Raw genomic sequence first — 13,919 nt, forward strand, 5'->3', positions numbered from 1 at the left:
GTTAGTCGGGTCGTGCCGCTGTCTAGCTCCACCTCGAAACAAGGCTGGACTGCGCGCGTCGCGTATTCATTCCTTCCTGCACTACGCGCTCCGCTTACAGTCTGTCACGACGCTTGGATATCATGCCATCTGGCTGTTTGGAACATTCTAACCGTTACGCGGACATGTCTCATTCTGGTCCAGGTATGAGACGCTGATTACATGTCCATTACGTCTCTACGCGGTCACCTTGGATAATCCTTTATCCCCTTGGCAAATTAGTAGGATTCAATTCCTGACCCCCCTTACAGTAAGGTAAAGGAGGTGCACACACATTCATGGGTAACATCTCCACGAAACCAGCGTTTCCATTCAGCGTCCGTCAAACAATACCTACGTCTCCACTTTCTCCCCAATCCATCCCCTCATAATCTTCCAACCTACCCTTCGTAGCCTCAACCAGCCACCTCCTCATTCTCTCCAAAGAAAACCAATCATCATCTTCCTCCACTGTATCAACCCAGACCTTCTTCTCCCGCGACCAGTACGGAGTACCGTGCTTCCCATCGATTACACTACCAGTGGGTTGCGCACTGTCGAAATCGCCCACGACGTAGCGTGTTGGAGTCGCATCATACTGAGCTTCGGGGTACCTTAGAAAAATGTTCTGGGGTTTAATATCCCCATGGACGATACCCAGACAGTGTAGGTGCCGTATCGCAGATGCAATAGCCTCTAGACAGTCTCGCACATGTACAGCGTAACCACGCTGAACTGCTTCCCAGAGGTCACAATCGTATTTGTCGAAGACCAGCTTTAGGACGCGCTCTCCTTCCATGGGCGCTTCGATAGGAGCTCCGCGGTACTCAAACCGAAGCACACGACTTGTTTGTACACCGTGATATCTGCAGATGTGCTTATGAGGGTTTACGCGAAGTTTCTCGCACATCTCAATCTCGCGTGCAGTCGTCTTAGCCACAAAGTCTGGATAACGGGTGTCGCGAATGCGCCGGTGGCCCGCTTGCAGAATGGCATGATGCTTCTTGTAATGCTCCTTCGTCTCGCAGCCTTGGACTTCCCAAATGCGTGTGTACTCAGGTTTGTACTGCGGGTAGAAATTCGCTGGGTCAATTTGCTCAGGGGGCAAAGTGTTCTCACGATCTATCCAAGTTGAAGGGTCGGCACGTTCAATGTCCCGCTCGGATAGGATGCCTTTCTTGATTGCATGGTATAGTTTTCCGTCTTTGTGTGCTAGCACCCAGGTTTCGGACAAAGAATCCTGGGATACAACGCGATAGTCTACGATCTGCATCGACGGCTTCGGTAGGTCATCTCTGCTGACGCCTGTGAATCCGGTAATGTACTTGAACATGATGATCTGGCCAGGGTATTTGATCCGGATAGTTCATCGAGGGATTTTTGGTTGAATGCGAACATCAACAGATATCTTGCAGCAAAGTCGATGGGCCCTTGTATTGTTGAAGAATAGAGTCGAAATACGAGGTACAGCTCAGTCTTTCACTGCAAAGATATAGTCTTATCATGTGAGCAAGAGGGGCATACTGGAAACTGTGTTGGAGCGACTGCGATGTGCAACAGCGTCGACTCCTCACAGAGTGAATCAGTGCATCATAGTGCCAACTGGAACATGCCATCGTGGTCTCAAAGACTTCACAGCGCATCCCTTCACTACATAGACAAACAGGTCAGACACCTTTCCCTCCACCATTCTACCAAACATCTTCCATTCCAAGGATATTTCAGGTTTCCCCACGATGGCGCCTCAGGCCGCTGCCCGCAGCAACGACCTAATCCTCCAAAAATCACGCGTCTCGGGCACAACCCAACGCGCTCTCTTTCGCTCAAAAAAGTACCCAGGACTATGGTACGCCGAAACCGCCATCCCAGATGACAACAGCCCGACCGATCCCAACCCATATACCTGGGACGTCCCCCCACGCAAAATCAACCTCTCAAACGCGCGACCCACCTACAAAAAAGGCGCCATGACCTCCGCCAAGTACGCAACAAAAGGCCATCTCTACGCCAAACAAATGGACTACCTGCGCTACCACCGCGAACTCTTCGGGCACCCATACTGGATCAAAGACATCATGACGCGGGAGATAGCAAACTGTGAAGTGCTACGCAAGAACCCGCATCCGAATATCTGCCGGTACATAGGCGTGAACTACGGCATGGACCAAGGTATCACAGCGCTGCTATTCCGGCGCTACGATACCACGTTATGGGATCTAATCGTCGGGTCGAGGGTGTTTGATGCAGAAAAGTGTATACAAGGTATACGGAAAGGGATCCAGCATATCCATTCACTGGGGTATGTGCACTGCGACATCAAGCCGCCGAACATCTTCGTTGACACGCGGACGCAGAGTTTTGTAGTCGGGGATTTCGACTCCATGCAGAAGCAAGGCGCGTCGCTGAAGTATAAATGCGGTACGGATGGGTGGGCGCTGGATAAAGCGGGAAAGAGTGGGTACATGGTGAATGTAGAGCAGGATTGGTTTGGGTTTGACATGGTGAGTGCGTGGGTGAGGGAGAAGGGGAATGGGAAGCCAGTGTCTGGCAAGGAGTATGCTAGGACGGATGATATTCTGGCGAGGGCAAAGAGGGCGTATGAAGTCAAGCGGCAGGCGGAGAGGTTGAGGAAGCAGACGGAGGATTTGAAGAAGAAGGCGGAGAAAGTGAGGAGGCAGGAGGAGGTTAAGAGGACGGTCAAGGAGAAGGCGGATGCTGTGCGTAAAGTGCAGGCTGCGAGGAAGGTTCTCGTGACGGAGAAGGCGAAGATTATACCGAAGGCGGATGCTTTGGAGAAGATTGAACAGGCGAAGAAAGCGGTCGGAGTGAAACCTACTTATGCCAATGTAGTAGCGAAACGCGATCCCTCGCCAACAAAGAAGCCGCAAGTGCCGAAGAAACTGAGGGTACAGCCGCCGTCGTAAACGTCAACTTCACCGATCCACGTTATTCAAGAAAAAAGCTGAACAACATAGAGCATAGGTTGACGTCAGATCATCTACTTCGCATACTTTCATCTTGATGTGGGCTGCAGACCTGTTCCGATTTGTCCTCGTATGAGGTGGATCGATCAGCAGAGCAAGATGTGACAATTCGTAAAAGAACGGGTATCAATTAACCTATGCGTACGCCATGAGATGCTTATTCCTTTTCTCCATCATGCAAACTATACATACAATCCTTCGCTTCCTTTCTCTTTCCTGCCCACGCAGTGAGTATCTCCAGTCTGCTCTCCAATCGAGACCCAAACTTAATCGCTGTCACTCCCGTAATCCACCAACGGCCCCGCAACAGGCGCAGGCCGCTTATTCGACGGCGTAGCCTTGAAGCCCTTGAGCGCCGCTAGTGTTGAGCCCGAAAGAATGCCATTAGCCTGCTGCTGCGCAGCTGAGCTTTCATCTTGCTGGTACTGTTGTGCGGCGGCGCCGTCATCTTGATATGCTGACTCTCCACCCTCAATCATCATGCGCTCGCCCATACCGCCAGACTCGAGCTGCTTGGCGGCTTCCCACTCGCTCTTCTCCTTCGCGTACCACACGTCATCTGGTGCTTCGTAGCCCTGTAGCCCAAAGCTGCCTTCCACCTTTCTGCGCTTCTTGCTGTCGGGGTCTCTGCCTTCGAGTTCGGCGACGTAGGCTGCGGGGAGCGATTTTCGAATTGCCTCGGCGGCTTGTTCTTCGATGCGGCGGGCTTCGCGCTTTGCGGCTTGTGGGTTGGGGTCAACGGTTGCCCAGCGGACGTTTAGGATTTCGTTGTTGTCGAAGGATTGGTGGGCCATTGCTTCTTTGGCGAATTGCGAGTTGGCTTCGTTGACGTAGGTGACGAAGGCTACGCCGCGCGCTGTTAGGACACGCGTTCGCTCAATTTCGCCCCATTCTTGCATGTGTCGCGATACGATCTCCTCGATGTCGTCTGTCGGGTGTATGCGCCCGATGTATAGCGTTCGGTTCTGTCTTTGAAAGGTTCCTACACCACCCATGTCGTCTCGGTAGTCGGCATGCTTGTCGCGCCCAAAGCAATCGACGTTGCTCGGGAAGAGGTCGGTGACGGTCGGCAGGCGATGGAGGTACTCGCAGTCCACACCCTTTGGGCAGATGCCACGCGCAAAGAAGAGGCAGAAGTAGGATCCAGGTGTTTTGTCGGCTTTGGTGTATCCGCTGTCCTTGGCGATGTTGCAGCGTCCCTGCGCCGCGGTCTTGGAGAGGTACTTGTCCTCCCTGTCGCCGCCAGACCACTTATTGTACCAGACGTTGTAGATATTTCCCGTCTGCGCGACTTCTTGAGGCTTTATCGTAGCAGGATCGACTTGTGGGCGCGCCGGTCTCCGCTTGCGACGGATGATCTTCTTGACTTTTTTGCCCTCGGCATTGGTGGTGATGATTGTCTGTTCGGTCGTCGGGACGAGCTCTGTCGATGTAGCAGTTTCGAGAGATGTATCGGTCGCGAGCGACGTTTGTGTGGGTTGCTGTACTTCGGTCATGGCTGTGGTGTTGGTGTCGTGGTGAGAGTACGATGTCGCGACGGAACTTTCGACATGCCACAGGCGCTAGCGCAGCTGGCAATCTCGCACGTGACCCAACAGCTCCTCTGCCTCAGGTTCCCATTGGGTGACCACGACATCGGACTTTGACGGACGGAACTATATGCTGAGCTTCAACAATGGCCAGATAATTAATGTTCTTTCGTTCGCAAGCAAGTGACCCATCATTTGGTCATTTCATACAGATCCCTCTTATCATTCCACACCCTCACTTACTCGTAGTACTACTCATCTTAATCCCCCCATCAATCTCCAAAACCGCCCCATTAACATACCTCGCGCCCTCTCCAAACAAAAACGCCACAACATCCGCCACCTCCTCCGGCTCACCCAACCTCTCCAGCGCATTCCCCTTCCTCATCCTCTCCACCGCCTCCCCACCCTTCACAATCCCCGCATTCGACGGCGTATCAATATACCCCGGCGCAACGCAATTCACCCTAATGCCCCTCGGCCCAAACTCCAGCGCATGCGACTTCGTCATGCCAATAAGCCCAAACTTCGTGGTGCAGTACACAGACTGAAGCGCTGACCCACGAATCCCAGATACACTGCTTACATTAACAATCGCAGAACCGCGTTCCAAATGCGGGAGACAGGCTTTTGTAACGAGAAACACGCCTTTGAGATTCGTGTTTACGAGTTTATCCCAGTATTCCTCGTCGGTGTCTTCGAGCTTCAGGCTCGTGGGGTTGACGCCGGCGCAGTTGAAGACGTAGTCGAGGCGGCCTAGCCCTTTTATCGTGCTGTCGACGAATTCTTGGACTTGGGATGAGGAGCCTACGTCGACTTTGCGGAGGTGGGTGGGAGTTTTACATTCGGAGGCTACGGCGCTGAGGGCGGGGAAGTTGAGGTCGCAGAGGGCGAGGGAGGCGCCGAGGGAGGAGAGTTTGAGGGCTGTGGCGCGGCTGGGGGAGGATTAGTATGATGGGCTTACTGGGGTGGATGGGGCGAGGTGGTAGGATGGGAGACGGAGACGTACCCGATACCGCTTGCTGCGCCTGTGATCAGGACGACCTTGTCTTGGAATTCTTTCGTCATCTTAGGTAGGAGAGGTGTAAAATGTTAGTTAGGATTTCAAGGCGGACGGAGAGTAGGTAGTAGACCGCAGCTGCGCATGTAAGCAAGTCTAGCATGCATGATGATGAGTTCGGTCGTGATGTTTGTTTGGTTAAAGGGTGGGGTAACATCTGGAAGTGGGATGTCATAGGCATGACTCGCGTACCTACGGGTTCTTGCATTATCGGAGACTCCACCTCATGCACGACTTCCAGGCCTCCCCTGGGTTTCGTGCTCGAATCTGAAGGTTCTTCTCGCGAGTGAACTTTGCTCCATAGGCGGAGAAGACTCTCATACTGGGCATGACTAGCAGTGCATCTCCCCCGACAATAGTGTAGCAACTCAAATTCGGAAGATACTACAGTAGAAAACTAGAACGCTCAGTCCTTTATAAATGCACGAGAATCAGCCCTCGTAGCCCTTAGCATAAACTTGAAGCAATCGGACAAGAGGCGAGGCAGCTACAGCAAAAGCCTCCACCACATCCCTTTATCCTCCCCATCCGCCATCCCCTGGAACGCTCAGTCCCTTCTATAAATGTGATTCAACCTCGTATATTCATTTCTCATCCAGTCATTCCAACTTTCAGTCCAGATCGTCGAATCCAAAACACCGTGCAATGCAATCCTGAACCTCAAGTGCCACAGAGAACAACACTGTGCAATCCAAATGCGAGTATACACGTACCCTAGGCCCGCCGGGACGCTATAGTACTCATTTTGACTGTTGCTGGTTCGTTGCGGATCCCTCGGTTACGTGGGCGTGCGACTTTGGCTCGTTCTTCGGAGATCCTTCGGTTCTATTGGAGCGCGATCTTGACCTTTCGCCACCTCGATCCAAGTTCTCTCTTTCGTTATTCGAATGCCCGTCCTTATCTCGTCGTTCGGCGGCTTGTGGATGAAGGCCACCCTTCTCTTGCTGGCTGGCGCCCTCATCTTCCTGATTCGCACTCTTCTTTCTTTGATTCTTGCTCTTGTCTTCCTGCCCAGTATCTGAGCTACCATTCGGCCGGTTGTCATGTTTTGAACCACCACCGCCGTTGAGTACCAACCCACGAACTTTCTTGACCAGATCGTCGACCTTGAAGGGCTTGGAGATGACGTCGTCCATACCGGCATCGCGCATGCTGTTAGTCTGCGCTTCCCGTACGTTTGCAGAGACACCGAGAATGTGGCTATACCCAGCCTTGCCCTCATCCTGCAGTTGTCTGATCTCTTGCGTCGCCGCATTGCCATCTTTGATTGGCATTTCCTGGTCCATCAGTATGCAGTCGAAGTAATTGCGATCATTGGGGCCGTTGTCCGCCATTTGTCCGCGCTCGGCGACTGCGTCGATGGCTTCCTGTCCATTGTTCGCAGTAAACACTTGGAAACCACGGGATTGGAGCTGCCGTCGCAGCACTTTCTGGTTAATGAGGTTGTCTTCCACGAGAAGAAGGGTATGTGTGTCTTCGTTGCGCTGGTCGCTCTGGGATCTCGTAATCTCCTTCGCATCGTCCTCCTGGCGTGACGTCTCACCTCTCCTTAGGTCGGGTAGTTTCCTTTCCATATGTGGCTTCTGTGTTCTGATATCCTCGGTGGCCTTCTCCGTCTCTTTGTAGCGCGAATCCTCGTTCGAGTCCGGATGCGACTCTGGATGGTTCTCCACTGGTGGATGCTTGAGTGAAGGATCGACATCCTCAGTATCCACACCGCCATGACTTGCGAGCGTCTTCGCTTCAGGACGCTCATTCTTCCTTTCTTTGATGCTTGAGAGATTCGAGTTTGCACGACTGATGGGTGGACGAGACGGCCGCGATCCGGATTCTCCTGGCCGAGAGGAAGAGTTTGAGGTTTCCGAGTTGCTTCGAGATTGCGTCGGCCGCCCCTCACCATTCTCGCCGACCGCGCGACGTACTTTGAAGAAGAACCCGAATGTTGAACCTTCTCCTTCTTTCGAACTCACGCCAATGTCTCCACCGTGCAGTGTGCACACTGGGCATAAATTAGCTAAAGGCGTATGAAGCAGGGGCATTAACTCACATTTGCGTGATATGAACAGACCAAGACCTGAGCCGCCATATCTCTCCTGTGTCTTGGGTGTCGCTTGTCTGTCATATGGTGAGCTTAGTAATCTTGATGTGTTTGAGAGACAACGTACCTGAATCGTTCGAACAGTTTGGCCTGGCCATCTTTGCTAATGCCTATACCAGTATCTTTGACTGCTACCATCAAGTACATGGCAGCCCCGGCGCCCCATTCCGATGTCATTGTGGAATCAAGGTGGAAAGCCTCTTTCTCTTCACTGAAATAGATGACGTTTGGGGGGTAAGACGTAGGTCGCTTGGTGGATGCACCCATAGATACAGTGATGTTTCTGTCGCCATTCTTCTTGGAAGTAAACTTGATGGCGTTGGTTATCAGGTTGACCAGTACTAGAGACGTCAGCGTGGCTTGGTAAAATAGCACAAGTGATTTACCTTGCTTCATGCGGTTCAGATCGGCGACAACATGGTCCACTTTCTGTTCCTCGTACGAGACGTCCATAGCATAGTGGAACTTGATGTTCTTGGCTTTGAACTCGGAATGGAACACTCGGAGTGCTTGGGAGAACTCCCATTTAGGTCTTGTTGCTATAGTCTTTTAGTGAAATGGTCATACGTTATGATTGTGGGGAAACTCACGTCGGGGTACTAAGGACAACATCATAGAGTCGAGCTTGGAAAAAGATAGAATGTCGTCTACAAGAGTGTTCTGATGTGAGACGCAAAGCAGTATAGTGTCGGCAGCGTCCAAGATATCGGCCACCTGGTCGTGGATGTCTTCGTGTTGCGCCCCAATTTCTTTGGTAATCTCTCTCACTTCTTCAGCTAAATGCAGGACGGCAGAAAGAGGATTTCGAATCTCATGGGAAACCATGTCAATAAACCTCTCCTGTTGCTCCTTGCGCTCTTTGGCATCATTGGCAGCTTTCTCTTGGGTTAATTGGGCATGTTTGATATCGGTGATGTCGATAACGGCGCTAATAAAACCGGCATCAGCCTCCTCGCTCAGAGGCTTGAGCAAGAAAAGTCTCCACTGCTCTCCCTTGGACTTCATTTCCTCAGGCTCAGCAACATCGCATCTAAACTCTATCTGCAGCTCTGTGCGGCTTTCGAATGCCTTGCGATATGCAGCCATGACGTCTTCGTAGTCGTCGGGGTGAATGCTCTCCGGCCACGATCGAAACTCGTTGTTGCCCTTGTTCGTGGTCAGCTTGAAGAAGCCGTCGTTTACGAAGATGGCTTCGGCGTCCTTGTCGAGAATGGCCAGGCCGTTGGGCAGCAGCTCGGCGAAGCGCTGGAACATGTTGGTCTGCATGGAATCTGCCTGCTCGGTTTTGCTGTTGTGCTTGCCTTTCTGTTGAGACTCATTGTCCTTGACTCGTCTCCCTGGATTTTGGCGCGAAAATTCATCGATACCCTCGATGGGCATGTAGCGGTCTACAGGCCGGTTCTCGAGCAGCTGGGCCAATACGCCCTGTCGTGTGCCGCTCTCGTCTAAGATAGTACTGAGGAGAAGCTGCGTTTCATGGTCATCGGCGAAGTCCTTGAGGAAATATCTGGCGGCTAGAAGGGTCAGTTGGCTAGATGCGGGAAACATAGTCGTAGCTGATGCTTACCCACCTTGACCGTTCGCCCTCTCAGCACCGTTCGTAGCGTGCCGAGCGCCTCATGGCCGTAGCTTTCGCGCGCGAGGGTGGCCTGGCCATCGAGACCACCCCGTGCCTTCTCCCAGGCGAGGTTGTGTATAACTATCAGGTCCTGGCCCCAGAAGATGGCGCTGCAGTGGGGCATGGGCAGCACGCACGTGTGGACGAGACATGTTAATGCAACAGGCCACGACTCGCGCGAGCCGATGGTTGTTTTAGTCCTGGGCGGCTGTCAGTACGGGCCCAGCAGGAGCGCATGCATCTTGGTCGTCTTCTCACCAGTCCTTGCGCCACAGGTTTTCCGCATTCAGATCAAACACTGGCAGGCCCGTCGCAGACAACTTGTCAAGGTTCTCCATGGCGCAGATGCAGGCGAACGCGCTCGGCGTGTCTCAAAGCGAAAGCAGGTGGTAGGAAGAAGCGTGCTGAGAGAAGGAAGATCCGCGTGACGTCATACCACACCCCACGAGCGCGTGCCTGTCAAGAGGCGACCTGAGACCCGGGACGGCGAAATTCTCACGGGCATCCAGGGCTGGGGGCGAGGAACAGGACATATGAGTACGAGAGTCTACGCGGTCTAGGCCGGCAGATCATACTGGTTTTTGATCTCTGCAGCGCTGGCTGCACACGCCGGGTGATTAGCTGGTCATCATCGCCGATTGGGTCATCTAGCCTAGCTCGACTCGGATTTCAAGGCACGTCACTTGCCCCGTAATAGATTTTTGACATCCAGACGCCAGTTTAGTGTTGCGAACTATGCCCTACGACATCTCGACGCCACATTTAGCCACGCCTGCGTCTTTGGGCAGCTGAACGCGGCATCATGTGCCCGACAAGGCACAACCGCCACGATGAACAGCACGACTCCATGTTGGGCAATCAAGTAATGAACGAGTGTTATAGATAAACTCAAAAGACAAAAGGCCCCCGATCACGATCCTGTAGTGAGCCCCATAGTACCGCAGAGTACCCCCGAGTACCTCCGTCGCAATGCCGCCAAGTCATAGAGACGTAGCAATACCCCTCACCGCATCTGCACTCAATCAGAATTGCGCAATGCCATCCCTCTCGCAGCCTGACAAGAACTGGTTCCAGTCCATCACCAGTCGACGACCGGCCCAAGTGCTCGTGCTGAACTTGCCGTCTCCATTGGCATGACCTGCATCACTCGTACTGTTGTCGGCCTGGCCATCGAGACCATACTCGTGCTCTTCACTCTGCGTCATTCCTGCATCGTCATTATCAACCTCGTCCTCCATCTCAGGGATGACCTCCTCGGCTTGTCGAAACAGCCGCTTTGCGGCTGCCGCCTCGCCTACATTCGCACCTCCGCATCCAAAACCACAGATGCGTCTCCCGCAGGGACGCCAGAATCTGTACTCAGCGACCTGGGGTTCAGAAAGCGGGCAGACGCCGAGTAGGCCCGAATCGACGCTGCGATTAGATGTGTAGAAGAGCATGGTACCGGACGGATCAATAGGTGACGTTGCCTCCGACTCCACGCCGTTGGCGATAGCAAAAGAAGGCGATGCCGGCTGACGGTGGGAAGCTGACGAGAAAGAGCGAATAGATAAAGGAGGAGACGCTGGGTATGCGTTGTGATTGCGAGCGCTGGGATGGACTTCGAGTTCAAGCCTTAGATCCTGCATGGACTTTGGCGATAGGTCTTGGTAACCTTGCTCTCCGGCAAACTTCTTCAGCATGGTCGTACGCGGAGATACACATCGTGATGGACTGGCTGGAGGACTCGCGAGACCGGTAATGACTTGCGAGGATGCTGATGGAGTGCGGCATCCGTTACGCATCTGCTGAGGACCCAAGAGAACCTTGTCGATGAGACCCATCTGTGACGCATGCTGATCATGTCCATGAGGCTCGCAACGAAGAGAAGGCCAGCACGTGGCCGAACCGTCGATGCTCATCGGGCTCACCGTACGTACTGCAGGGCTCATAGCGCGAGGTGTTGCAGCTCTGTTTCCAGCGTCAGATGCAGGCGAAGGGTAAGCCTCCTTTGCCGGCAGGGTAGGGGACAAGGGCGTGGGGAATCCAGGATACTTTCTTCCAACATCCGTCAGAAGCGACAGTTGTGGCTTCATTGCCCTGGGCTGAGGCAGAGCAGCGCTCATTGTACCCATGTTGTAAACAGGACTATTGTCGCCGTACCGGGGTGGGCTCACAAAGCCATTCGCCGAACCATCGAGCGAGCCCAGCCATGAAGGAAGTCGATCATGCTCGTCTGCTGGCATGTGCTGAAAATAGCTGTTTGTGAAGAAGCTTGTGGGACTTGTGGGACTATTGGTATTGCTGGAGCTCGAAGACCCTTCGCCCGTGATACGACGTAGAGCCAGAGCTGTGAGTGGGTTCATCGGCTCCGCTCGGGCGAACCGAGCATCGTCGCAAGACCACAGTCCGCCGTACTGTTGCCACGGAAAGTTTCGTAGGAAATAGTCTTCTGGATACACGTCGTATCCGAGGGTGCGTGCACGGAAGAAGACGTACACGAAGCGGCACTCGGGGAATTGACGAAGTACCTAGAAGAGCAACGTTCAGTAGATGTCATGGAAACGGACTGTGCTATTATATGCAAGGGTCAGGCTTGAGGATGGATGCTCATACATCCCAAGCGGGAAACAAAGGCGGTGATGCAGTGAGCCTGAGCAAAGTCAGCATGCGACAAACGCTTATCGACTAATGAACATACATCAGAATCTCGTAAGCAGCGTATTTCTTAAGCTTCCCAGCTCCGCGACGATATGCGTACAGAACCTCGGGTCGAGCTGTCCTGATGCTTTTCCGACCAAGCAGCTTATGCATCGCAGGACTCGTGAGATACATGGGATCGAAGACGACCAGATTGCATGAGCCGTCAAAGCGGCGCTCAAAACCGACAATGCTGATCGAGTGTCCTGGTTGCTGAAGGTAGATAGGCGGTAAAAGAGTCTTGGAGACATTGGATCCGTCGCTGGCAGCCGCTCGCGCAAAATATCGTTCCATGGCGGCGAGAAGTAGCTCGTGGGCCGCAATGGCGCGATCTTTATTGTCGCTGAACTGCTCTACAGCGCAGTTAATTTCCGAGTTGAGAAAAAAGGCTTGAGCCTGATACATGTTAGTAGAGAACAGTTGAAGGTAAGTAAGATGTCACCTCTGGTGTGCCAATGTACTTTCTGGTATCACGTATACCACCAGTCTGGACACGGCCGATTGAGTTGATGCCTTTATCCCAAGCATCTTCAATGTGATCTTGCATCTTCAGAATAGTCGGCAGCCGTCCTGGGAATTCTTCGTAGCCTTGAGCCTTGGCGCCTTGGATGTAGGATAGCAGCATTTGTATGTTCCGGTAACCGCAGAAGCCACCTTCGCTTGGGGTTTTACCGACGTGGAGTGTCGATGGATGACAGTAATATGCTTCCTTCACGGTCCGATCAAGAGCAGATAGTTGCGCGAGGATGGGAATGATGCCTGGCGTCTCGTTCTGCACCTGATCATGCTTGATGAGGCGGCCATCTCGGCCGATGCGGTTGACGGCAGTAATCTTGGGGCCGGCATCCAGCTGATCGTGCAGCCACCTAGGCATTCGATTCTCCCAAGCGTAGGGTCCCAGTTCCGATTTCTGCGGAGATTAGCTAGGCCCTGCCCAAAGGACGATTAACTTACACCTAGCCGAGCACTTTTGATCGGTGGCTTGACGGACTTATCGGGCTTCGCAAAAGGATTAAAGCCTAGAATACTCCTTCCGATGGTACTCTTCTCGCTCTCATCGGTGTCGCGACGATGCCGATGTGGGTGCTTCTTCGATTTGCGGCCGTGGGCGTCAGTCCTCTTCAAAGCATCTGACAAGTCTGTGCTGAAACTTCGCTCGGATGTTGTGGTCCTTGCCTGACTTGCATGGGAACGACGAGATGAGGTCGAGCCTTGCATAGTAGCGGATGAATGATGAGAATGATACTTTCCTGTAGTCTCGTCAAATGATAAAGTTTCTGCGTTGTGGTATTCGAGATGGTCGTTGAAGTCGGAGAGAGGAACGATTTCGCCGCAGTTGGGGTCAGGGCACACTGTAGTGCTTTCCTCCTCTTCCGAGTCGTCAGAGGGAGGCGTGACCTCAGTGTCGTGGCGGAGTGAGGAAGGCCTGAGGGGCAACGAAGGGGGTAACGGTTCTGGGTCGTCTTCTATCACGAAAGGAGAGTTCTCGGTATGCACTTGCTCAAAGTGTAGTTGAAGAATATAGTCATCTTTCTGGAGCACGGTGAAGTCACACATGGGACACTCCAGAAGCTCCATCTTGCTCGTCATCGCCGTGCAGGTGATATTCTGGGTGTGAAGGTGTCCAGCACTTTCCTGCCCCAGGGGTGTATGGTGAGTGACAATTTGGGGTGACACGTTATTCACGTGTATGGAAACCGTCACCTCGTGCGTATACGGCTGACTATGTTGTGGCAGTCGCTGTGGGCTTCCGTGGCTTAGCATGACGAACGCGGTTCAGACGCAGACGAAACAGCAACCCACGAGTTTGGTAGACTGCACACATACTGGAGACTCGCTTATGAGGTAAAGGCGTTGTTTGCAAGTAAACGATGGCGTTGGCGGTGAAGATGAAGCCGGGGTGGACGTGAAGAAGGTGCGACGCTCGTGGATA

General features: G+C 53.1%; 6 protein-coding genes across 6 annotated transcripts; 1 reads left to right on the forward strand and 5 right to left on the reverse strand.

The window, feature by feature from the left end:
• Window positions 1-361: 361 nt before the first annotated feature.
• J4E79_008476 (uncharacterized protein) lies at window positions 362-1,351 on the reverse strand (the record flags this gene model as incomplete). The annotated part of the gene is made up of 1 exon (XM_049357333.1): window positions 362-1,351. One exon carries the CDS (start codon window positions 1,349-1,351, stop codon window positions 362-364), a length of 990 nt encoding a protein of 329 aa, XP_049208231.1.
• A 403-nt stretch (window positions 1,352-1,754) lies between these two features.
• On the forward strand, window positions 1,755-2,942 carry J4E79_008477 (uncharacterized protein; the record flags this gene model as incomplete). The annotated part of the gene is made up of 1 exon (XM_049357334.1): window positions 1,755-2,942. The coding sequence occupies one exon, from the start codon at window positions 1,755-1,757 to the stop codon at window positions 2,940-2,942; it is 1,188 nt and encodes a 395-aa protein (XP_049208232.1).
• A 326-nt stretch (window positions 2,943-3,268) lies between these two features.
• Window positions 3,269-4,498, reverse strand: CWC2 (Pre-mRNA-splicing factor; the record flags this gene model as incomplete). The annotated part of the gene is made up of 1 exon (XM_049357335.1): window positions 3,269-4,498. The coding sequence occupies one exon, from the start codon at window positions 4,496-4,498 to the stop codon at window positions 3,269-3,271; it is 1,230 nt and encodes a 409-aa protein (XP_049208233.1).
• Window positions 4,499-4,766: 268 nt separating this feature from the next.
• J4E79_008479 (uncharacterized protein) lies at window positions 4,767-5,599 on the reverse strand (the record flags this gene model as incomplete). Its single annotated transcript, XM_049357336.1, has 2 exons — window positions 4,767-5,466; window positions 5,541-5,599. 2 exons carry the CDS (start codon window positions 5,597-5,599, stop codon window positions 4,767-4,769), a joined length of 759 nt encoding a protein of 252 aa, XP_049208234.1.
• Window positions 5,600-6,331: 732 nt separating this feature from the next.
• J4E79_008480 (uncharacterized protein) lies at window positions 6,332-9,645 on the reverse strand (the record flags this gene model as incomplete). Its single annotated transcript, XM_049357337.1, has 7 exons — window positions 6,332-7,590; window positions 7,639-7,706; window positions 7,757-8,030; window positions 8,076-8,228; window positions 8,280-9,203; window positions 9,257-9,507; window positions 9,566-9,645. The coding sequence occupies 7 exons, from the start codon at window positions 9,643-9,645 to the stop codon at window positions 6,332-6,334; spliced, it is 3,009 nt and encodes a 1,002-aa protein (XP_049208235.1).
• A 684-nt stretch (window positions 9,646-10,329) lies between these two features.
• J4E79_008481 (uncharacterized protein) lies at window positions 10,330-13,564 on the reverse strand (the record flags this gene model as incomplete). The annotated part of the gene is made up of 7 exons (XM_049357338.1): window positions 10,330-11,130; window positions 11,227-11,257; window positions 11,672-11,817; window positions 11,903-11,939; window positions 11,988-12,382; window positions 12,429-12,896; window positions 12,941-13,564. The coding sequence occupies 7 exons, from the start codon at window positions 13,562-13,564 to the stop codon at window positions 10,330-10,332; spliced, it is 2,502 nt and encodes an 833-aa protein (XP_049208236.1).
• Window positions 13,565-13,919: the final 355 nt, after the last annotated feature.

This window comes from Alternaria viburni (assembly GCF_023758015.1).
Source record: "Alternaria viburni strain BMP 2772 chromosome Unknown scaffold_20, whole genome shotgun sequence".
NCBI classification, from domain to species: domain Eukaryota; kingdom Fungi; phylum Ascomycota; class Dothideomycetes; order Pleosporales; family Pleosporaceae; genus Alternaria; species Alternaria viburni.